At 44.1% G+C, this 26402-nt stretch overlaps 1 protein-coding gene across 1 annotated transcript in view; it reads left to right on the forward strand.

Moving 5' to 3' along the window:
* The window catches only part of LOC147678113 (hydroperoxide isomerase ALOXE3-like), a 310576-nt gene that overhangs the window by 226022 nt on the left and 58152 nt on the right, over window positions 1-26402 (forward strand). Inside the window, exons 7-10 of the mRNA XM_086945972.1 lie at window positions 750-893; window positions 1352-1555; window positions 1786-1872; window positions 4269-4438. Of these exons, the coding sequence (XP_086802098.1) occupies window positions 750-893; window positions 1352-1555; window positions 1786-1872; window positions 4269-4438 (605 nt within the window). The remainder of the gene's footprint in view (window positions 1-749; window positions 894-1351; window positions 1556-1785; window positions 1873-4268; window positions 4439-26402) is intronic.

Consider the following 26402-nt stretch of genomic DNA (forward strand, 5'->3'; position numbering starts at 1 on the left):
TTCTTACCTGTTATCAACTAGTCACACGAAGAACTCCCAACTAGGGATGTTTCCTCTGATGCAGGGCTTTATATTTCAACCATTACTCCTCCCTTTTGATTCTCTGTGCAATCAGCAGAGCAGCACTTTGGGTGTCCACAACTGCTTCAACGCTGGTGCAGTCTAGCCCAAGAGGATGCCAAGCCCTTTGCAGAGTCCTGAGATGCACTATCCGACTGCACAATAAGTGCTCCATCTTTTTCTGAACACTTTACTCCCTATGGAAGCTCTGAGAATGCATGCTGCACAAAGTTAACTTCAGATCGTGTCTGAGATAGAAGGTAACTTTAGCAACTGTACCACTAAATAGGGGAAATGTAATGCCAGAGATGCAGCTAAAAAACCTGTATTTTCTTTACAGATTTCTATACAGTCCTCTTCTTAAATAAGGTTATTTTAGTGGAATACGTTGCTTGATAAGCCAGAAGGGATAGTTTTACAAGATGTGTCTGTATACAGTGGCCATTTATAAAGAGTCCTAGTTAGAAATAATATGTACTTTTCAAATACAGACACTATTGAATGCTCATCAGAGGTGTCTTATTTGTTTATTTGTATCTGGACAAGAATGATGTCATGAGTGTGTGAGTGATCAGATATGATATTTTCTGCACCTGCACCACCATGCCTTCTTGCAATTCCATAGGAGTGTATTGATGGTATGTCTACTTCCGATCCAAGCTCACCTGTATTGTTTCCTCTGTTTGCAGAGAGGAAAGATCTTCATTGCAGATTTTAAAATATTGGAAGGCGTTCCTGCAAATAAATTGAATGGTCATCAGCAGTACATAGCTGCTCCCTTGTGTCTTCTCTACCTCTCACCCCAGGATGAGATGACACCCCTAGCAATCCAGGTAAGGTGTTGTCTTTGAGCCATTGGGCCTGTCTAAAACTTTGACATTTCAAAACATTAGTTAATTTAATCAGAATGGGAATAAATATAAGTTATCAGCATTCTGAGAGAATGTGTCAGCTGTTACTTGAACAATAATAACTAATAGTTTTTCTATTAGCTAGAAGCAACACACCTCTTTATTGTCACAAAGGTTTGCCTTTATGACGACGGGGGATGTTTTGTACTATGGAAATAGACTTTATCTGTTTGAAAATGTTTACTATGCACAGTTCTATAAAAGCATTTCCCCAGAAAAAGTAAACTGATTTTGACCAGTTGAAAAAAGAAAGAAATGAAAATAACTCAGTAACCCTACTCTATATCAAACACTCTTCTAGGCACTTGCATTTGTAACCACTAATAGGTCAGTATCCATGAAAGTCCAGTAACTACCTCTTTGTGCATCTTCCTCTGCAGCTAAATCAGAATCCAGGTCCAGAGAATCCCATCTTCCTGCCGAGCGATAGTGAGTGGGACTGGTTGCTTGCCAAGATGTGGGTGAGGAACTCCAATTTTTCTACTCATCAGGCTCTTACCCACTTCCTGCGTACGCACGTCTTTGCAGAGGTGTTCTGCATTTCTACATTGAGGCAGCTCCCCATGTCTCATCCTCTGTACAAGGTAAGAAAGACACATTGGACAGCATAAAGAGACTGTTAATGCCAAGATGAAAAAATGGACTATCATGGGTCCTGATGCCCAAGCATTGTTGGGTACAGAACATCAAGAATGATTGAGATACAGAGTATATAGCTACATGCTATGGAAGAGCAGAGACAGTAAGAATATAAAGTCTGTTTTAAGCAACCACTATACCTGTGTCTCTAATAATGCAAATGGTCTCTCTTTAGCTCCTGATCCCTCACCATCGCTACACTTTGCAAATTAATGCTCTCGCCAGAGAAGTCCTTATTGGTTCAGGAGGATCTTTCGATAAGGTAAGGTTGGAACTCATATCTGTAGACCACCCCTGTTGTTGGAATTCAAGAGAGGCCATGATGAAGATACATAAAATAATAAACATGTCTTAGAACATTGAAAAGCACATGTTCACCATTTGGCCTCCCAGCTAGATGAGTTGGATGAAATGAAAGCTATGATCCCATGGTAGAAGAGCACAGCATTAAGAAAACAATAGATGGAACCTGCTTGGAATGAGATTAGGTTTTTCACTACCTTATGACATATTCTTACCTGACCTTATTAAACATAATTGCACAGTGCATCCACCTGCAGCCTTTTCACACAGGCTACTAATTATTTTCTCTTTACCAAAGGTTTGTTGACACATTGTTATGGAGAGACATCCTAAAAAGAAATCTTCCCAGTCCCCATCGGACATATAAAAACCGAACATAAATGACGCAGGATGAAGGATTCTTGTTTGGTCTTTTACAAGCCTCATGGCCCCTGAGTGTAGACAGATATATGTACTTGATAAAATAAGCTTTGAAGATATCACCTGGCAGTACTTTTATCTCTTCACTCACTTTACCTGAAGTAGTTGGGGAAGCCCATACAGTGGATTGGGATTTAATTATTGTGTGGGTAGGTCTACTTGAAGTGAAGTAGAACATTTCCATAACCTACCACTAATACCTGAATTGTTTCTGGGTGTTTTTCAGAGGCTGTATCTGAGTAGGGCTTCTAATCCTGAAGCGAGAGAAGACTCTCAGCAGTATGACATGGAGACTGGATGCTTTGATATTTGTGATTTTTTTTGCCTATCCAAGAGCACCCCATAAACCTGGAAAATAAACTATTCCAATATATAGATACCTTGGACATTATGAAAAACACCTATTTGTCTTCTGTCCTTTAGGTGGATGCCTCTTAACCTGGACAGGAACCAGCTAGCTTTGACCAGTACTGCCCTCATACAAGCCCTCATTGTGTAAATTAGAGTCAATCTTGTCCTTACTCTTAGATTGCCACCATCATTCTATCTGTATTCTGGCTCATGGCCTCTTGGAATTGCCTTGATCATTCACAAATGTTGCTGCAGTGCCATATTCTCACATCATTCCTGTGGGACTTGGTTCACTAACAGATTTGGGGGGATTTTGATGACTGGAAAAAGACCTTCACCTATCCCATCTTTCACTAAATAAGTTTTTTCACACATGGGAATAGGTTGAAGGTATTGTCATTAAATATAATATATATGTCCTATAGTTGTCTATTGTGGTGCTCTGACAAGCATTTACTACCATGTATTTTTTACTGAAACATTCAATAGAACATTTTACATTAATCAATCTGTCAATCGAACATTTATAGAGCACAGCAAATCACTTGAGAGTCTCGAGGCACTGGAGCTGTTTGCTGCTACTTGGAGGTTTGATTCTTCAAACCCTTAGGTCCTTAATTCTCTTCTGAATTGCTGGAGCGATGGTGTGGTCCTGAGGTTCAGGGGGAGGTTTCGCCAACCCTTGGCTGCCAGTTGTGAAAAGGAGCGTCCTCCACTGTTGGCTCAACGGATTTGTGGGGTTTCTGCAAGGGAGGGGGAAGCTGATTGAGGGTGTCTGGTCAGTTGGTGGAGAGTGAGGCGTTTGTTGATGTACGCTGGTCTTTGGTTGTGCAGGGCCTTGTAGGCATGGGTCAGCATCTTGAACTGGCATTACTTCTGATTCGGGAGCCAGTGTAATTTCTGAGATGTGGTGTGATGTGGGTCCTTCTGGGCTGGTACCGTATGAGTCTTGTCGCTGAGTTCTGTCTTCCCTGGAGTCTCTTCAGAAGGTGTGCAGTGTTTGCTACGTAGAGAGTGTTTCTGTAGTCCAGTCTGCAGGTAACATACCACATCGGTTGCTTAAAATTATAGTACGCTGAAGCACAATTTGTAACTTCAAACACAAAATCTCAACAACCCAGAGTAATATAGAAAAGCTTCAACATAGTTATATACGGCATCCACTATTGGCAGACAACACAGAAACACATTTGACACCACTTAAAAAGCTTGTCACTAATGGAACCTGGACACATCCTCAGTGGCATTGCTTCACAAGGAATACATTTGGCAGATCCACAGTAATGTCTAAAACAGTCAAATAGGCTACATTATCTTTAATCTAAACTCTGTCTAACTGTAACCAAAATCAGCTGGATTCTCTGTCCCGTGGAATGCAATAACAATTGGATATAGGCTCCAGTAGCACCTTTGTGGCATATTATACTCACACAGCTACATGAATAAATAATTGGCACACACCCTAGATACAGAGCAGAAGAAAATATCCAAAATGTATGAATTGATGACTTTGGTCTGGCAGTGAATCAGTCAGGTGCAGCCTAGAAACGGGAGCTAACCAGAAACTGCGATTTTCAACTACAGGGCACGGGGATTGGTGTAGCAGGTCTTACTGAGCTTATATCGAGAGACATGCAATCCATGACCTACACTTCCATTTGCATCGCAGACCATCTCAAATCCCGCGAGATTGAGTCCTTGCCCAACTTTTACTACAGAGATGATGGGTTGAAGATCTGGTCAGCTATCGAGAGGTGAGACATGATTTCTTTGTTCCTGGTAGTTTTTTGTTTGCTTCCAGTGATGGGTTATAATCTTTTTATGAATTTTTACAGAATACCTTGATACAAAGCATTGTACGTAAAATGTGAATAGCTCAAAGTCCAGTTGCAAATGAAAAAGAATATTTGTGATTGACCGATTGATTGGAAAATGTAAATGAAAGATATGGATGACTAAATTAAAAATACTTTAATTTAATATTTGCGGCCTGAATGATATTAAGAAAAGGCAGAAAGTGGCAGAAGGGTTTAAGCTATCTGCCGCAGATATCATATGTCTCCAGGAAACTCACATTGAGGGGTCACAGCAATACCTATTGAAAACACTTGGATATAGACTTATCTCTGCTACATCCCAGGGGTCACGTACAAAAGGGGTAGCCATCTTGGCAAAAGGAGGGGGGATCCAGTTCTCGCGTTCAATCCCGGATAAATTCAGGCGATATGTGATAACCGAGTGCTGCTATAATAAAGGGAAAAGCAAATTGACATTATGCACTGTTTATGGCAATATTAGTGATGATCAGGAGGTGTTGAACAAGATCTCCAACAAACTGGTACATTGGCCCCTCCCTGTTATTGTCTGTGGAGATCTTAACATCCATCTACCTGGCGATTGGCTATCTGACCCAGGCTTTGGTTACCATGGTAGGAAACGAAAAGTATATGAATCTCTGAAAGATTTGTGTATACTCCATGGATTAATAGATGGGTGGTCAGAGACATACCCGGGAGATCATGGATATTCTTATTATTCTCACCCTCACTCCAGGCATCTAAGACTGGACTACATGCTTATGTCCTGTACTTTAAAATTAATTTGCCAAATAAAAAAACTACCGAGAATTCTCTCGGATCACAACCCACTTGAACTTACCATCACAATGGGGGCTGATAGACCCACAGCTACTAGTTGGACGTTCGAAAGAGCGTTATTGAATAACGAAGAATATTGCATGCATATGAGGAACTGGATTCCGGCCTTTCTGGAGGATAATCTGGGGTCCACCTCAATAGAAACTGTTTGGGATACTATGAAGGCATGTATCAGGGGTGAAACTATGCGATTTTCATTCCGACGTAACAATATAGAAAGACAAAAAATGATGTCCTTGGAACAAAATTTGCGGAGAGCGGAAGAAGGTCTGATCAAGGCAGTACAGGATGGCGAGGTGGCAGACAGGGAGGTGAACAAGGTGGCAATTGCTAAAAACGATATATCGGAAATTTTAATTGAGAAAGCAGTTGTGAGAGCAACTACCCGTAGGGAGACTATATATGAATTGAGCGAGAAAGTGGGTCAACATTTGGCGGTTAGAACCCAGGAAGAGGCATCCAGTACTCTAATTAAAGCAATTAATGATCCTGCGCTTGGCTTGAAGGCGGATCCGGCAGATATTAGAAAAGCCTTCCAAGTATTTTATCAGAAGTTATACTATGAGGATGAGAATGAATGCGAGGATCCCATGAGCTATATAGATCCATCAGTTACAGAGGGCTTGGGATTAGAAGATCAGGAGATCTTAGATAGCGCACTATGTTGGAAGGAAATCCTACTATCTATGAATTCCTTAGCCACTGAAAAAGCTGCAGGCCTGGATGGGATTCCAACTGAATTCTATATTAAATTTGCACCACAGCTCAAGTCTATCATGACTGAACTATTTCAAAACATCTTTTAAGGTGGGAATCCACCGAAATCCTGGTCACTTGCCAAAATAATAGTTTTCCCCAAGAAAAACAAAGATCCCCAGGAAATGGGGTCATACCGACCAATTACATTGATTAATGGGGGCTCCAAAGTATATTCTAAATTATTAGCAACACGGCTAGCACCTCGGATCCATAATATAACGGGTTTATACCAGGTAGATCTACGACTGACCATGTGCAAAGAGTTATATCCCTTTTTGACTACACGGGAACGACAGGAGACCCTATGGCGCTTATACTGCTTGACGCAGAGAAGGCGTTTGATAGGGTCTCCTGGAAGTTCCTGTGGGCCGCCATGCGAAACTGTGGCATAGGTAAGAAATATATTACAGCGATTCAACAGCTATATGTTAATCCCAGTGCCAGGGTTCTGATCAATGGGGAGTTATCCGACAATTTTAAAATCAACAAGGGGACACGGCAGGGGTGCCCCTGCTCGCCCCTCCTTTTTGCCATTTATATTGATGGGTTCATACACAGGCTCGAAAAAAAACGTGTTAATTACCCCTATATGTGTGCGTGGTCTAGAAACAAAATGCTTAGCGTACGCTGACGATATCGCTATTGTCACAGGGGATCCTACAAATGCTATGAATTTGATTGAAAACGAAGCACAGAACTTCGGCAGAGTTTCGGGGTACAAGCTAAACTCCAGTAAGACACAGCTCATGCTTAATACTAAGATTGTGATGAGAGATCCGAGAATAACTGATAAAGCGACATACCTGGGTGTCAGCATTAGTGCTGATGTTGGGAACGTTGTAAATAATAATCTGGAGCCACTTATGTTGCACACTAAGAGAGAACTGTCACGTTTAGATAACTTGCACCTATCTATTGGAGGTAGAACTAATTTAGTGAAGATGTTTTTTTTTCCTAAGTTTTCGTATTTTTTAAGGCTATTTGTTTAGAATTCCCACCACATGTATTTAGGAATATAGATTCAATGTTTTCATGGTTTTTATGGGGTTATAGTAAGCCACGGAGAGCACTCAAATGGATTACATTACCTAGAGAGCGTGGGGGGTGGGCTCTACCTAACTTCATGCTTTTATTACTGGGCTTCGGTTATGAATTACAGCATTAGATTACTAAACTCTAACCCAGATGATCTGAGTATTCCCACACCGCAAGAACTCATCCTTGGGAACGGGAGCACAGGCTGTCTCTGGCGACACGTTAATGATGATCACATTAAAAAAGTGAAATTCAAAACCATCAATAGTGTTGTCAAAGTCTGGGGAAAGGTTAAAAAACTACTTGGTCTTGGCCGATTTTCACATTACACACCGGTGTTTCAGAATACAGATCTCCCAGAAATATTTCATGACTCCTATGTACGGAGCTGGTGTGCATTAGGGATAGAGCAACTCAGTTGTTTTATTTCTACTCAGGGAATTAAATCAGTTAATGTATTAAAAAAAGGCTATAACATCCCCAACAGGGATTTTTTTTAAATATCTTCAGGTGAGAGACTTCCTACTAAAAAAGGGGGGTGGTCGTATTAAATTTCAAATATGCCAAATCATAGAAAATATACGCAGCAACACGCCCCCAAGAATTGGTGAGATCTATGAAAGTTTTAACGCCTTACTCCCAGGTGATATGGACAAACAGGGGGCGGCATGGCAAATTAAACTAGAAGTTCCACCCAGCATTCCCCTTATTGCATATGATTTGTCACTTACTTACTTAATGTCCATAAAACTACAGACGCAGTTTTATAAAACATATTTTTCGTTATATTATACACCGTATAAAATTGCTAAATGGGGGACGGGTAAAGGCACTATCTGCCCACGATGTGCGCTTCCCGCTGCAGACAGTGCTCATATGTTCGCCACACGTAATATCCTAACAAACGTTATAAATGAAATATCTGGGTTTCTTTCGGACATTACCCATGCTAGGATTAACGTAACAACTGAAGAGATTATGCTGGGCATCTCTAACAAAGAACGTCCTAGACAGGTTCAAGGGCTGACTTTCGTGGCAATGGCTATCTTTCGACTGTGTGTCGCATCAGCCTGGCTCGATCCCACCCCACCATCCTTTTCTCAATGGAAGGCTAGATTACTCGCGACATGTAGTGTCGAGGTCGCCATTTATAAACAAAAGGGGCGTAATATTCGGAAGAGAGGCATGAAAATTTGGGCACCTCTGCTAGATTGGATTCAGGCGCACTGAATACAGGAATTGAAAAAGCCTTTGATAAATGCTAAATTCTTTAATCACCAATTAACGCAATCCAACCTTTTTGATAATACTAAATTGTGTCTCATTAAATCATCACAGAAGGAAATGTATGATTAAGAGTGTATTGAGTCTTGATGCTAATATGTTTTCTTTCTGTTCTCCTTTATTCCCTCCTTAAGGAATTCGTATTCTTGTACTGCAATACCTATGTATGTAACAATAGAAATACCTGTCCTCATGGGGGTGGGGCGGGGTGGGAACCAGGGGCTATAAATAATATGTTGTAAAAACCTGAATAAAAAAATGTTTAAAAAAAAGGAAAATGTAAATGAAACACACATCCAAATCGCAAAAATGAGGAAAAGGTAATGTACAAAAAAAAATGATTCAACCCGTGTTAGCATGGAGAAATGTAGAAGAACCACTGATAACACCTACCACAGATTGAGGCTGATGCTGAAAACATCTAAGATATAGAGAGAGCACTGGATGCCTTTGGCAGAGTTGTCCCCACAATCCATTTTATTGTGATGTTTGATCCTCTGAATTTATTTTACAGATCATTGACATTAGCTGTTCTTGTCCAATTGACAGTAAATTAAAACTACTACTCCCAGAATGCATTAGGGAGCCAAATAAAAAGTAAGGGGTAGCAATGTAGGGTCCTGATATCTTGTGGGGATTGACAAATCCACCTAAATACAGGTAAGAAGCTGATCAAAAAGGGGTTAATGGTTGACAAATCAAAGATCAATGATGACATAGTGATGTGCTAAGGATTTAATAAGCAATGATATTGAAGCCCACAAAGGGTAAGATGTCATTGTAAACATGGCTGGAGGGAAAAAAAAGAAGAGTAAGTTCCCCACATAGAATGTGGTCAGCTGAGAATGACAGAAAAAAAGAGGAAAGCTACTGTCCTGGCATTCTACATACAGAACATTATTATCTGAGGTATGCGACTTCCAATCCTTGAAACTGGGAGTTAGAGAGAATCAAGTCTGAATGATAGGCTTATGATCAATGTTTGTGAGCCACAGATGCAACAGGGATGACCGCAGAGGAATCAACTTGTCATCCATATGCCTTTAGACAGACAGGCAGTTTCATTAGAGCTGGGTAAGTGAATGAAAGGAAATGTAGAGCAATGAGTGTCCACCATGTTAAGGTGAAGCAGCTATCCAAATAAGAGAATGAGCAAAGCAAGTTAAATGTGGAGAAGTGAAACAGTGGGTAAGTTATTAAAGTATGGACTTTTAGGACTCCTAGCATGATGAAACTCAAAATAGAAGGTGGGAGGGGAAGACTTAGAAGTGAACCCAAGTAGCTGAATGTGACAGACTAAAGTGAGGAATTCTCAGCTAACCACCAGTGTTGTGTTTTTTTTTTACTAAAAGATTAGTTCTCTACCATGGGAACTTTTTATAGATTCTCATTAGAATGTCCTGTAATGTGTAAATTGTTCATAAGCCGGTTCTTCAAATCTTCAGTTTATTCACATTAGATTGTCTCCTCATTTTAATTGAATTGTTTTGCCATCTTAAATGTAGAGTGCAGACCAGTGCTATGTTAAGGAAGCAGGTTTGTTTGAGACTTTGCTTTCTGTCTTCAAGGCTTCATACCTGAGCCATGTTCTTTTGAAGTTTTGAAAGTGCTTAAAGTTTACATATAAAAATAGGAGTTTCCTGGCTGCTTTGAGTTGCACTTGTGTGAGATTCTGAAAAGGTAATTCCAGCAAGGTCTAATTCCGAGGTCAGCTTCATGAGTGAATTCAGACCACACTTCAGTAGATGATGTGGAATTTTGTGGTCTGCTAGTTTTAAATGACCACAGGGGAGGGTTTTTTCATTTTCCTGGTCACTGTTCTAGGGTGGGCACAGGAACTATGACAAGGGAGGAGAGGTTCTGCCTTGCTGGATTCATGATTTAGGTGTGGGGGATACTGAGGGATTATTTGCAGTAGGGCACACTAGCACTGCTACAAATGTTGGTAGGGTTACCCATGGGAACTTAATTCCTGTTAGTCATGGAGGGGCCATAATCGTGCCAGGCTGAAATGTGGCACCCCTGGGCACACTCTTCAGAACGCTATGGGAACTGTGGGAGACAGGACTGTTATATGGCCCTTTGGAACATTTTCAACATTGCTCAGTTAGCATGAGCTTTGCTGCTATGATGCTGCCTTTGCGCATGTTACTAAGTGACTTTGTTTTTGCAAGACTCTTTTTGTGCCTTTCGCATGAGAACAGTCTGCTTTTCGCATACTCTGCTAAATTCCTGGAGTTTAGTCTGAACACGATGTGCAAGGTTGATAAACAATGCCCCTTGTTACTCTGTTCTGGTCAGTCCCTAGCACCTAGAAATAAAATGCTAAACACAGCTGTAAAGCTGGAGACTCGTGCTTTGATATTACAGGGTTGCATGTTGTTTTAACACACTTGGAGAAAGCCTTTCCATGGAGAAGAGCTGTGCTGTTCATATGATGTAAAACGTGCATCCAGGCTTTAAGGTTTGGGGTCTGCTGTCAAAGCCCAGAGATCTTCCTTTATATAAATAAACTTCTTCCCGTCAAGGGGAGGGTGGTTAGGCCTTTTAGTCCTTTTTCCACTGTCTTTATATAATGACTTCCTCCTTTGTACTCTATGGAATTTCAACACTGCTAATTGTTTTGAGTGTATGCATTTTGCTGCTTTTAGTGGCTCATATACTGTATTGCAGAGCACAATAGTTAAAATAAACATTTTGAACTATTTCAGTAACTCTGCCAATTCTCATTGTGGACAAGTATGAGTGAGTGAAAGAGTATGTCTTGCTACCATGATTCCTTAGAGAGTCGGGAGTGTTGTGTTCTGGGTTGTCTAATCATTTTTTAGCTTCGTGATTTTTGGAGGAGAATAAATGAGACACGGTAGCTAGTCGGTTTGGGGATTTTGGGTACTAAGGGGATAGGTTGGTACACCCCTATACACCAAGGTCCTGTATTCCTGCGCACAGTTTTGTGTATGTGTAGAACCCCTGCAACATGGCGCTGCCAGCATTTGATCTGGTTCTTATCTGCAAGACTCCTGAGTAGTGCTTTTGCTTGTCCACAAAACCCTCACTTCTGTTTCCCGAGGCAGCTGCGATGGTGTAACCTCTTATATTTTTGTTTTATAGGTTCTTTCAAGCTTGAAGTTTTAAAAAGTTATTTCTCTTTATGACCGGTTATTGCGCTGCCACGCTTTTGGTTGTTGTTCGTTCTTTTTCATTATGGCGGCAGATATTGAGCCTCATAGCCACGCGCCGCTCGGGGCATATTTGACTCAATATGGAGTACCTGATGCGGGTGTTGCCCTTATTTTTGTTGTAGAAACGGATGCAGCATACCGCTTCAACGTGTTTTATTCTTGGATCACCTTTCCGGCGGTGGATGGAACAGATAATTTGTTTCATGTATACACTGCCACAGCCCTGCCTCAAGCTTATCGACCGTATAGTACTCTTGAGGTTCCCCTCACAGCTTGGCAACACCAAATTTGGTGAAATGGCGGTCGTCCTCACCCAATAATGCCAGTCCTTTATCGATAGATGAGGCCTATCCCAGATGCAGACAAGCCATGCGAATTACCAAAGATTATTACCAAGGCTCATAAGACCATAGGCCGCAATAGTCTGGGAGTTAAGCCTTTTACTCAAACGCAAACACATACTCAAACTCAACAAAAGGCTCAGTCGGATAAAGACGGGTGTCCGTTCTTTCCTAAAAAGAACTGGAAGAACAAGAAACAGGGGCAGCAACAGCAGAAGCAAAGATCATGTGCTGGTTCACCAACACCTGAGTCTTCTGAGCGTACTTATGATTTGCGCAACCGCCATAAATTAAGACTCCTGATAGATTTCAGGTCGCTGATCAGTGCTCTCTTCGTTCTTTACAGGGCCCGTTAGGCTCTCAAGTCGGTGGAGGAGAACACCAGGATCATGGCAAAAGTCAACCTGCAACACAGGGATGAGATAAGCCTCAACAGTTTGATGTTAAAGGAAAAAAAGAGGATCTACCTCGTATTCGACCCCCATTTCAAAAGAAAACATTTGGCGCTTTACCAGCAAGGTATGCCTCAGACGGTGAGAACGCAACTCCTGGATTGGACATGTGCAGTTACTCTGCTCAACAGCACAGCAGAGGTTACCATAGTGGGGGAGGCTCTGGGTCCCTGTCTGAAGGTGACAGCAACTGATACATTAATTACACTAGAGACAGTAGATAACCGGGTTGCGCCCCCCTGGATAGGCTCTAAGAGATTATTTTCCAGATTGAAGGTAATATGCCTTGTCCAATCAAGGTGGTTTTATGGGAGAATCTAACCTCTTCATATAACATTTTGTTAGCAGAGGCGGACAGGCCTCCACCCTTTGTGTTAGCCACTCCAAGAGGGGAGGACTTGATACTTCCAAGTTTTTCGTGTTACGTCCCTGTGGAGCATGCAAAAGGTTTCACAGTGGAGTGGGCCTTGGCCCTTCCCAAGGTGGTGTTTGGGATGTTGATTCAATGGCTCATGAAATACCTTTACGATTTATGCCACAGCCACAAACACAATATCCAATCAGACGTGATGCAAAGGCTCATGTTTGTGGCATTCTAACACAGTTTGAGTATCAAGGAGTGATTGAATCAAGTACATCACTGATAAATAATCCTCTCTTTACGGTATCAAAACCTGACGTTTCATATCAGATTGTATTGGATTGCCAAAATTTAAATAGTCATTGTTGCACTTTTGCGGTGCAGAACACGCACAATCTTGTTCATAAAAAATACAAAACTACACTAGATATTTCCAATAGTTTCTATAGTCATATTCTCGCACCTGAGAGCCATGAATAGACATGACAGCTTTTACCGCCATTGAAAATCAGAAAACCTTTACGTGTTTGCCTATGGGGTATATAAATATAGCCTCGGGGCATTTGAGGCACGTGTTGTGTCTTTGTTACATGACATAGACCCAGATGCGTTCTCATACGTTGATGACATATATCTAACGGACAACAGACTTATGCCGCATCAGGTCTAAGTCAATGGAATTAATTTATCCGTTACCGACTATGGTTACAAGTTCAATTTTGCAAAATCGCACATCGCCCATTAGGCGAGCTTAATAATGAAGGAAAGGGGCTAGTCCCCCACTTCTATGAAAAATGTGCACAATTGCAACCTCCTTCTGCTCTGCTGAAACTTCAGTCCTTGCTGGGATTTTTAAATTTCAGGAGGACATACATTACCGATTATGCCCAGCGTATCAAACCACTTTATGTGTTGATACAACCCACATTTTCTTCTGCCAGCTGGCTTCACAAACCTGGTGATACGTATAGTTTCAGGGTCTGTGGGTTTCACTTACTTAACATGCAATGAGGGAGACACAATACATAATGCATACAAGTCACTTTTATATACTGCTGCTGAAATGCGTTTTTCAACTGTTGAAAAAATCTTGACGGCGGTACAGATGGCGGTTCTGAAGAAACGCTCACTTGCGTAAGGAAAACGTATTCTTATGGTCATGGCCTTCCCTGCTTTGGAAGCCATGACCAAGGCAAGCGTACCTAACTCAAAGGCACTGCACCCCATTGGATACAATGGGCTACTTCTTTGACATCCTCTGATCTCGCGTTTAATTTTGATGCTGCACTTCAGACACAGGAGTTTTTACAGTATGAACACGTTCATCCTCCTCCTTTGTCGTTGCTTCCTCTACATGAGTACAAATGCATCATTTATACCGATGGCTCAGCTCAACCGGCCACTGGTATCAAACATGCTTATTCAGCGGATTCCGCAATCGTTGCTGGCTCAATTTTCAATAGAGAGTTTAAATCTTCCATAGTACACACTCAGGCACTTGGGGACCATACGGCACGATTGGCGGAGTTGAGTGCTCTTGTCCTTGCTCTCGAGTTTGCTGATCTAAATGTGAATACTCCTATTGTATGCGATTTCAATTACTGTGTTCAGTCTTTTAATGACAACGTATTCTTTTGGTCTAAAAATGACTATTGAGACTCTAAAGGCAGAGCAGTTAGGCATAAAGCGCTTTGGGTTCGAGAAGCAGACCTTAAAGAATGTCTGCCCCTCATATATGTTATACATACTCTTGACCATCAGTGTGTGGGAGCACATGCTCTTGGTAATTATTTGGCTGATGGAGCGGCCAAATCTGCTGTAGCCATGTGTTCTGTAGCATCAGTTACAAGGTCCCTGACTAAAATAGTTAATGATATTCTGGTAGCGGTGGCTGCTACAAGGGAGGGAACTTCTTGAACAGGTTCCTTATATTAAGATTCCTTCAGTTGAGGATCGGCTGATTCCCAACTTAGACCGCAGACTTGCTCTGATCAAAGCCGCACACAAGGGCATTGCGTCAGCACATTGCGGTGTGTCGGCAACAGTCTCTATTTTACAGCAACGTTACTGCTGGCGTAGTTTATATGAACAGACCTGTATCTATGTACTTTCTTGTGACATTTGTCAACAAATTAAACTGTCTACCGTCACCCGCCCACCTCAGACACAGCTGTGTATTTCCAATCAACTTTTTGGCTGTGTGTATCTTGATCACTGCAGTACACTCTCTTCTTTTTTTTCACAACATATTTTATTGCTGTGGCTCCACCAGAGGGGTCGGAAACCCAGAGAGATTGGTAATAATACTGATATCAACATTTTCATACTAACAGTTACACCATTTTTTATATGAATATTGGAATATAACTTTTTAAACCAAACAAACGTACCATGTTAAGCTTACAGAAGAAGTAAAGAAATTGGTCTGGCCCCTCCAATATGAAGATGGTTATTCTCAAGATCTGGGTCCCAATACAGTACAGTGAAATTGGCAGTCCCTCAATAGCTGAAGCTAGAGGAATGGGTTCTAAGCAAAGCCCTCTATAATCTTCCCATCTCTTCCGTATTTTAGAATGTTTTTGGGGCCATCCCCTTGACTTAAAAATGGGTATTTACAGACCCATAGAAAAATCCAGGCCATTTTTCCATATTGCAACCGAAGGCTGGAACACATCCTTCCACCCCCTGGCAATATCACATTTAGCTAATGTGAGGCCTAGAAACAACATGTGATGCTTGTATCTGTTGCCTCCTATTCCCTCAGTAATGTGAAGCATAGCCAACCGTGTTGACAGTGAGATATCCCATCCGGGGACCTCTGAAAGGCAAGTGGTCACCCCTTCCAAAACCTTAGTAAAGTCCTACACTGCCACACCATATGTATGAAGGTGCCCTCAGCAGTCCCACAACTCAAGCAGTGGGGAGAGGCGACAGGCTCAGCACGCCAAAGCCTATATCGTGTAAAGTAGACACAATGAAGATATTTAAATTGAATAAGTCTCAAGCGTGTCACGATTGCCATACCGCTCGGGGACTCCCTTGTCTCCACCCAATCATCCTTATCCAGTGGGCCAAGATCCAGCTGCCATGCTTCTCTGGTTTTGTTTAGTGTATAAGGGCTGTTATTCTGTATTGTACAATATATTTGAGTTATTTTATGGTCTCCCAAGACCCCATAAAGACCTTAGCTTCTACTGGGTTGAAGTTAGGTATGTCTGCATGCTGTGCTAGATGTGGAGAGAAAGCATGCCGGAACTCGAGGTATCTGTTAAATTGCAAATGAGGCATGGCATATTCTGTCTGGAGTTTCTGAAAGGATTGCAGCTTTCGACCATCCCAGCCTCGCTACCCGGACAGCTGCGCCAGCTGTGGCAGCAGGCCGGTATGCCACAGTGGGGTTACTTTACCCCTCCATCCCATTGTGTGTAGTACTTGTTTCCAGGTCATAAATACTGTCCTGGTCAGAGGTGGCAGCCCTTTAAGCATCGGGCCGGAATATAGGATCATATGTATTGGCATGGCATCCGTCAGACAACGCTCAACTGCATATGCAGGATCCCTTCTTTCTCCATAACAACAGTCATTAAGGATGAGTAAATGTGATGCCTCATGGTAGGCCTGGATATCTGGAGTGGCCATTCCCCCACAATAGGTAGATTGAAAGCATGTCCTCAGTCCTCAGTGCCACTCTTGCCGCACCCCCCAAAGAAACCGAGCGAGGATTGAATTCAGTAGCCGGAACCCCGAGGGCCGAATCAAATATGGGTGATTTTGCAGCTGGTATGGCAGCCGAGGCCACAAGACCATTTTGAATATAGCTGATCTACTGAAAAGGGACAGAGGAAGATGGCTAGGGCGCTCGACCTCGGACCTGGGGATCTGGGTTCGAGTCTTGGGAACGACGCCGAAACGTCCTGTGATTCTGGACAAATCACTTAATCTCCCCGTGCCTAAAATGAATGTGTGTCCATTTAACTGGTGCTATGTAAAGCGTTCTGATACCCGATTTGGTTCGGGTCTCGTTTGCGCTATATAAACTCTGCAAAAAAAAAAAGAGTACCTGGTCCTCTGTTCGCCCATAGTGGGGCCAGATTATTGTCCCATGAGATGGACTGAGAATTAGACAGCAACAGCCCTAGATACTTGAATCCATCAGGGACCACCGTACCTCCTGCTACCAGCCACCCAACTGGTCCTCCCCAAACAAGGGCCACAAGAAGGATTTTCCCCGATTCATGAACCAGCCTGAGGTTTCACCAAAAATTTGCATAATTCTTAGCAGGCGTGGGCCAGTTCTGTTAGGCTGCGTGAGAAAAAACAGCACATCCTCCACATAGAGCACTATGCGGTCTGATACCTCCTGCGACCGCTCAAAACCATAAATCTGAGCATCCATTCTCACCCATGCTGCCAATGGCTCTGGCTACCCAGTGCAAACAGATATGGGGAAAGGGGGCATCCCTGGCGAGTTCCCAGCAAAGCTACCGGATATAGAGTTCGCTACACAGACTGAGGCCGTAATGTCAGCATAAAGCGAGAGAAGGTGGGGACCGATGTTCAGGCGGCCAAGCAAAGCGAAGAGATATGTCCAGCTAAGTGAATCAAATGCCTTGTTAATATCTGTTAGGAGGAGTGCAGCCAGTTCATTGAGTTGTTTTACGATAGCAATAGCATTATGTGCATGTCAAATATTGTGCCGCGCTGCCCGATTGGGCATAGAGCCAACCTGTTCCAGGTGAATCAGGTCAGTAATGTGTGGAACTAGGCGGTTGGCAATTATCTTAGCTAGGAGTTTGGCTTCAACGTTAAGAAGAGAAATTGGGCAGTAGGAAGAGTGAAGTTCGGGCGGTCGACCCAGCTTTAAAAAGATCACTATCTCAGCGTCCTCCAATCCAGAGGAAGACATCTTTCCTCCACTGCGGCATTAATGGCCATCAGATATAGCACCATCAGTTCAGATTGATATTTTTTAGGAACTCACATGGTAAGCCATTTGGGCCAGGTGCTTTGCCCGGATTCATATCTATCAATGCTTGTTGGATCTCCTCCACCAACAAGGGAGATTGAAGAGTATCACGTACCGAGTTGGAGAGGGACCCCGGCAACAGGCCCACAAGGAATTTATGAATGGTGTCAGCCTGCAGGGTCTCTCGAGGGGCATAAAGCTCCGAGAAGTATGTGCAAAGCCTGCTACAATTTGTGATGGGTTTGTAAGTATCTTCCCATCCAGGTAACATATACCGGGAAGAAGTTTTGTTCGTAGTGTTTGTTGACACAGGCGGTGAAGCAAGGCACTGGATTTGTCACCCCACTGATAAATCCGGCTACGGGTAGCAAACCAGTAGATTCTATCTTCATACAGCAGCTCGCTAGCATGTGTTTGCTGTGTACTGAGTAGGTGTCCGCGCTCAGCTCTGATTCTATGCTCCAGCTCAAGTAGTTGGACTTCGGACTGTAGTACTGTTTTGCGGCAATGTCAATGCCGCACGGCGCAAAATGTTATATCCATCCCCCTAAGTGTAGGTTTCATGGCTTCCCATAAAACCATAGGGGATTTGACTGTGCTCCTATTATCTGTAAAATAATCAGTAATAGATGTGTGGAGATGTAGCTTATATTGTTCGTTCTGCAACAGCCATGGTAAGAGCTGCCAGCAGAATGGCGAGCGCTCAGTGTCAAGGCACAGTTGTAGTGAAGTTGTTGAATGGTTAGACAAGCCCCGGGGCAGAATTTCTGCAGTTTGGAGTCTGTGGGTGTGAGTTGCAGAAATAAATAAGTAATCAATGTGAGAGAAGGAATCGTGTATCCCCAAAAAATACATATATTGAAACTCCGTGGGGTGTAGCGTCCTCCAGGAGTTGATCCATCCCATCCCTTGAATCAGGGGCAGCAGTTTGGACACTCTACGCTAGGCCATCTATCACATGCTGGACATAGCATATCATTCCAGTCCCCCCGCTATCATCAGACCAGAGGGGATCTCAGTCCAGAAGGTTGTCAAGCGCTCTACGAGTTTCCAGGCTAAGGGAGGAGGACCATATTCACTGCCCAGGATAAGCGTCTTACCATATAATGTTCCCTTAATCACTATAAATCTGCCCTGTGGTTCGGACCATGTCTTGGAGTGAACAAACAGAACACTACAATGGATGCAAATTTCTACCCCTAGGGAACCCGGAGTGAAAGGTCTGAACAAATACAAAGTTTGCCAGGCAGGGTGTTTTAGTGCCCAGTAATTGGGTTTCTTGTATGAGGAAGACTTCTGCTTTATAACATTTAGCCTGCAGGAGTACAGCTCCCTTTTTAATTTTGTCCAGGAGGCCATGGACATTCCAGCTAATGATTCGAAGTGCTCTTGGACTGTTGCCCCTAAGATTCAATGTCATGGCTGGCTGTGGAGTATATCAATCGACGTATGTACCTGAATGCTCCCATTGATCCAGGGACTACATGTGCAAGAACAAACTATGGCTCTAAAACTAAACAGCAAATCCCCAGCATCCCTCCCACCCTTCCCTCCACATCAATACCTCATACACATTGAAGTATTGGCATGATTTGTCTCCCATCCCAAACAAGGAGTAGAAGCAACATTTAGCCAATGGATCCCCATATGAATCCCCTGCACATAATAACAGCTAATAACAGATGAACATATATACAATTGAAACCCAAGTATGTTAGACATCTGACATGTAACGGTTTTAAGCTGTCCTCAGAGAGCGTCGGTTAGGATGTTGCAGGCTCCGGCTGGTCTTCTGCCAATCGTCTGTGGGACTTGCTGCAAGTTTTTGATCATTTCTAGGAGCATGATCGGCGGCGTTGTTTACCAGTCTCTCCAGAGGATCCACGGCCTGCCCCCCCCGGACAAAGAGTCAGACTCGCATCTGGGTGGAGTATGAGGCCTGAGTTTAACTACCTCGTCTGTCCAGTGAAACACCTCCTCTGGTGTCTCAAAGAATTACGTGCAGGACTATTAAGACACCCTCAGGCGAGCCAGAAACAGCAAAGAATATTGGATCTTGAGGCCACGAAGACGAGCTTTAGCCTCCACAAATGATTGTTGCATTGTTGTACCAGTTTAGTATAGTCTGGGAAAATCATGATATGATGAGATGCGAACTTAAGGGTACCTTTAATTCTGGATTGTTGCAATATAACATCTCTATCTTTATAGTTTAGGAGCCTCGCTATGATTGGTCTGGGATGAGCACCAGGTGGGGCTTCTTCAACAATGCCTGATGTGCATGCCCGATTATAAAGCATAGAGAGACTGCGTTAGGTGAGAGCCATTCGGTCAGCCATTTGATGAGGCAGTCCTCCACGCTGCCACCCTCACAGAGCTCAGGGAATCCAACAAAATGAAATCGAGCGTGCCCTTCTGCATACTCTACTCCCATCACCAGGCCCTTTGTGAGTGTCTCCAGGGTGGATACTTTCTTTTGGAGGCTGTTTACGGTATCTTCCACCATTGAGATCTGGGATTTTGATTCTGCAATGCTCTGCACAGCATTTCTTAGATATTGGCTGAGCAGCAAGTCCAATCCCACAGCACCTATCTTGGCCTCAAGTGTTTCCCAAGACTGTGTGATCGCTGCAAGCAGCACTGCATTATCTGGCATGGATGACTCCCGGAGCCGGTTAATGGGACCCCACTATATTTATCCATTGTGCTATGCTTGGTTGGTGTGCCCGGTGGCTTATCTTTGGCCATTCTGTAGTGGTATTTAAGGGACGTCCTCTGAGTGTATAGCCGGGAGCGATTCAAGGTCCCACAATGGCACTGATTTGACCTCTCTGGCAGGTCTGCACTGGGGAGGTCAGCCAGCTGAGAGTGCCAAGCCCGTAAGCAGCATCGCATCAAGCGGGACCGCTCATGTAAGCAGGGCATCCCCACCAGCCCTATTGGGCGCCTATGCACCCCCCAAATCAGACACTGTCCCAACAGGTAAGTCTCTAGAGGTGTTTATATAGTATCAATGAAGATCCCCTGGAAGCAGGTGTCTAGGCTATACTGCCAACCGGGATGTCCCAATTCCAGGCCTGTCATCAGTCCAGGGGCAGGGGTTCCCTCTTGCTCCCCCCAGGATATGAGAGTCTGCAAGAGTAGGGGGTCCTCGCTCTGACCCCAACTCCAGGTCTCAACTGGGGCAAACTGAACCCCCATGGCCTTCACAGGACCCTGCATGCCCCCAGCATTCGCCGCCTCATTAAGGCACTTTTCAGTCCCTACACCTCAAGATGCGATGATTGCTGGTACAGGGAGACAGACACATTTGAGCCGATCCAGCTGAGCTGCATCACAGAACGGGATTCCAGTCTCGTGGCAGTCAAACTGGGGCACCCCCTCCACATACTCCGCTGCGGGCCCAGGCTGGCTTAGAATCAGCAGCGGCGTCATGTGGTGCCCCAGCCCAGCAACAGCCTCTTCTACCAGCCAGACACAGAGTACCGCTCTGCACCCATCCTCGCCCTGGGGGCCTCACTCTCCACCACTGTTTCCAGCACCCATCAGGGAGGGATACGAGCAGAATACACTCCACAGCAGAACCCGGGTGACAGCCATAGCCCACAATGATCCCCACACCATGGCACAATCAGGCCACGAGACGCCGACAGGATTCAATCAGGGACAGCCGACTCCACTCTCTCCAGACGCTGCACACAAGCTGCCTCACCTTGCTGGGCGCGGCTGCCACTGCAAGCCCCTGCCAGGCAGGTGTCCAGGTATGTCAGCAGTGCATCTTCCGTGGATGTGTGTCTTGCCACCGGATGAGGGTGGCACACTGAGCAACCGCACCCCAGCCACCAATCCGCCATATCACACTCTCCGGAGCTATTAATATAGCTTGGTCGAGTATTTCTGAGCTCCGCCGATTCTGGGATTTGCATTTAATATTTAGATGTGGCAGGATTAGAAAAGCATTAATTAGCGGGGTACTGGAGCTTCACTTAGGCACATCCTCCATGTTGGACTGCAAGCCAAGCTCCCCACTCTCTTCTGACACTGCGTATAAATATATATTTGTTGCAGTTGATTTGTGGACTAGATTCCTTTGGTTTTGGCCACAACGCAGTGCTGACGTTCAAAATGTCATCAGGGATTTGGGTGTCTTTGTCAGGATGTTTGCTTCTGGCACCTTCCATTCTGACCAAAGTCCAGCGTTCACCTCTAAGGCATACAAGGACGTGATGTAGTCAATGGGGGTGCTGGTGCAGTTTTCATCTCCATACAGGCCTGAGAGCAATTCAATTGTGGAGCGAATGAACTGTAACTTAAAGCAATCCTTGACGGCTAGAGTATTAGGTACTGGCAGGAACTGTCTGGCCCACTTGTATTGGGTTCAACATGCACATAATATTCGCCCTAGAAGATCTCTGGGTGGGAAGACCCCATTCAAAAGGCTCTTTGGCAATAAAATGTTTGTGCCAGATCTTGATGGTCTAGACGTTGTGGCGGCAGCCACAACTTTTGACGTAGATAATCATTCCACTGTGTTAGAGAATTGACTAAAGACCTATGACAGCTATGCAACTGAACATTTACCCTCTTTCACTGATGCAGCTGTGCTGATTCCAGTTGTCGGCTGGCTTCCAGGAGATCTGGTACGGGAAAAGCTGAGGACAAAAAAAAATGTGGTCCCTCTTATTGTGCACTGGTTCCAGTGCTTGGACTGAAGGGTACTTTTACAGTCATTTTATCACCTTTACCTGGTCGGAAGGACAACAGATACATCTGAGTGGAAATTTGTCAAGTTACACCGTGTGGCCAATTCTAAATAGTGTCGCGCTTGCTGTTTTGTGCAATTCAATTTTATTGGACCCGCTCACTTCATCCTCTTCCACTGGTGCTTGTGTGGCTAAGGAAGTGGTGAACACTGTAACTGACCTTTCACCCATCCAACCTCTATCTTCCAATGCGGACATCGAGAATACATATCCTACAGATGAGTACATTGGTGAGGTGCCGACCAGTGTTTGACAACATTAGGCGGATTCGGCTCTACCACCTCTGATGAATAAAACTGCGAGTGGATGCTTTAGAGATCATGCCAGCTTCTCTTCTGATTCATCCTCCTTGACATCCAGTTTGGCATTCCCACCCACTTAATTAAGTATTTTCTTCACTTGGAGTCAAGCTAGCCGGGCTGATGAGAGGTGTTACCTCGAAACCGGTCCGGTCCTCGGATGCTTGATTCCGTTCTGGGAAGGACATGGCTTTTGTAGTTCGGACTGGACTGTTCCCATGGGGCAACAGGGTCAGAGCTGATTTGCATATCGCCATTGTCTAACCCAGGGTGGTGTGGAGTGCAAAAAAACGATGGATTTGGGCCCAGATCTTTTGACTGGGGGAGTGTGTGACATTGATCCACATTCAGTCCATCACTTGTTGTTTTTGCAATTGCCGCCCTAAGTGCGCTGGGGATGCCCAGACGTGGGTCCCAGGCACTCCACACCACTTGGAGTCAAGCTAGCCGGGCTGATGAGAGGTGTTACCTCGAAACCGGTCCGGTCCTCGGATGCTTGATTCCGTTCTGGGAAGGACATGGCTTTTGTAGTTCGGACTGGACTGTTCCCATGGGGCAACAGGGTCAGAGCTGATTTGCATATCGCCATTGTCTAACCCAGGGTGGTGTGGAGTGCAAAAAAACGATGGATTTGGGCCCAGATCTTTTGACTGGGGGAGTGTGTGACATTGATCCACATTCAGTCCATCACTTGTTGTTTTTGCAATTGCCGCCCTAAGTGCGCTGGGGATGCCCAGACGTGGGTCCCAGGCACTCCACACCACTTGGAGTCAAGCTAGCCGGGCTGATGAGAGGTGTTACCTCGAAACCGGTCCGGTCCTCGGATGCTTGATTCCGTTCTGGGAAGGACATGGCTTTTGTAGTTCGGACTGGACTGTTCCCATGGGGCAACAGGGTCAGAGCTGATTTGCATATCGCCATTGTCTAACCCAGGGTGGTGTGGAGTGCAAAAAAACGATGGATTTGGGCCCAGATCTTTTGACTGGGGGAGTGTGTGACATTGATCCACATTCAGTCCATCACTTGTTGTTTTTGCAATTGCCGCCCTAAGTGCGCTGGGGATGCCCAGACGTGGGTCCCAGGCACTCCACACCACTTGGAGTCAAGCTAGCCGGGCTGATGAGAGGTGTTACCTCGAAACCGGTCCGGTCCTCGGATGCTTGATTCCGTTCTGGGAAGGACATGGCTTTTGTAGTTCGGACTGGACTGTTCCCATGGGGCAACAGGGTCAGAGCTGATTTGCATATCGCCATTGTCTAACCCAGGGTGGTGTGGAGTGCAAAAAAACGATGGATTTGGGCCCAGATCTTTTGACTGGGGGAGTGTGTGACATTGATCCACATTCAGTCCATCACTTGTTGTTTTTGCAATTCTAAATAGTGTCGCGCTTGCTGTTTTGTGCAATTCAATTTTATTGGACCCGCTCACTTCATCCTCTTCCACTGGTGCTTGTGTGGCTAAGGAAGTGGTGAACACTGTAACTGACCTTTCACCCATCCAACCTCTATCTTCCAATGCGGACATCGAGAATACATATCCTACAGATGAGTACATTGGTGAGGTGCCGACCAGTGTTTGACAACATTAGGCGGATTCGGCTCTACCACCTCTGATGAATAAAACTGCGAGTGGATGCTTTAGAGATCATGCCAGCTTCTCTTCTGATTCATCCTCCTTGACATCCAGTTTGGCATTCCCACCCACTTAATTAAGTATTTTCTTCTCTTGGTTCAAAAAGACTTACCTGGTCCCTCCATGGACCTATATTTGGCTGGTGCTTATCCTAATTTTCCTCTTCATGTCAATTTGATTTGTGACAGTTTTCATTTTACTCATCAATGGTCATTATTTACCAGAACGCTCTGCTGTGAACTTGGTCGATGGAATTCTGGCCCCTCACACATTGTCCCATATCATGAAACTTGATCAGACACTTGTGAACCTTTCAGCATTCCCAGTTGCAGATGGCATCATTTGGGAAAAAGTAGCCTTCGAAATTCACGGCAGAGGTACTCAGGGTGCCATACGTGTTTTGCGTCACATAAGGAGATGTGATAACACGGGACATATATTCAGAAGATTGGGTTGTGCAAGCAGTACATTCACTGTTTTCAGATTTAAAATATTATGCTGCTTTTGATGCTGAAGATTTGTATTCAAATTCTGCCAATTATGCTGATCTCTTTTGTTATCAATATCTTGGGCATCATTTTTTGCACAAAGCAAACATGTTAAGACCTATTCTTAATTACACTCAATGGGAACATTATCGTACCCCCGCATGAGGGAGTTCTAAAACTCATGGGGATAAATTAATTTATTTTACATGTGTAATGTATCAATGCCGAATCTGGCTTGTTTTTTTTAAAGGAACACCAGTGGCATGAATAACTTCCACTTTTACCTTGCTTACTAACAGTAGTTATGTTATTTTGAACAACTAAGATTGCTGTGGTTTACAGGCAGGAATCCCGTATTTAGTAATGGTTTCACAGCATTTAACTTGTTGTAGCAATGTGCTTTTTCCTCCCCTGCATGGGAGTCTAGATTGTTCCATTTGGCCTTCCATTCTGACTTTGAAAACAGATTTCAACAGACAGAGCAGGCTCAAAGTGATATTATTCCAACAAGAGGTGGATATCACTTCGGCTTGAGAGACCTTGAGTTACAGGTGGCTAGGATATCTAATGAGATACAGTCCCTTCTGAAAACTAATCTCCCATTTCACTTTGGGGAGCTCATACATCAAATATTTAGTGCCTCTGACACTAAAGGACTTTCATTTTTTTTTTTATGTGTGGGATCCATCCTTGTGACTTCTTTTCCGATTGTATCTAATAAGTATGGGCTTCTCAATCTTGGAAAAGTCCTTCATCGATCTGCATTAGGTCATTTATTTCCTGCTGAACTAATTGGGCCTTGTGTTTTGTGGGTGAAGGAGTTTTCATGGTGGAAGCAAGTCTAGAAGCGAGGCATGAACAACAGGCTGGTCCGCACTGTATACAAAGACAACAGGTAAACAAGACCGCAGCTATCCCTGCTAGTATCATCAGGATTTTCCATCCCCAAGTGGAAAGGAGGTTCCAAAACCAGCCAGACAGTGACCAAGTCCCCATATTTGCATGTATTTCCGACGGCAAAAAGGTGTAGTTTCTGAATAGCTAAGTGAACAGAAGGGGCTGAGTCAGGGATATATACACAACTGGAGCTGCCGTTCACGCGGCATGCTCCCCCTTGATCGGCTAGGATAACGTCCAGAACCATCCGATTTTGGAGCGAAACAAGTCTCGTGGCTTGAAGCTCTATAGTTAATATATTGGTCAATATACCTGCCGTAATATTAATCACCCTCTCCACCCTCACCCTCTCCACTACTCTTGATAAACGTCGTACTTCTTTGCTGGTTATAATGGGTCCCCAAATGGGAAATACTCCTTTTACAATGTCAACAAAATGTTGTTCAGGGGTATCGGTTTGATCAGTATCAGTAGTGTCTATCATTCTAGATAACCTATGCAAAGACAAGCTTCGTTTTTGCAATCGATGATGTTTATGATAATCAGATGGGGCTATATACACTGGAGGGTACAAGAAAGATAGATAACAATGCCCAGACCAT

Source organism: Lissotriton vulgaris, chromosome 12 (genome assembly GCF_964263255.1).
Source record: "Lissotriton vulgaris chromosome 12, aLisVul1.2, whole genome shotgun sequence".
NCBI lineage: Eukaryota > Metazoa > Chordata > Amphibia > Caudata > Salamandridae > Lissotriton > Lissotriton vulgaris.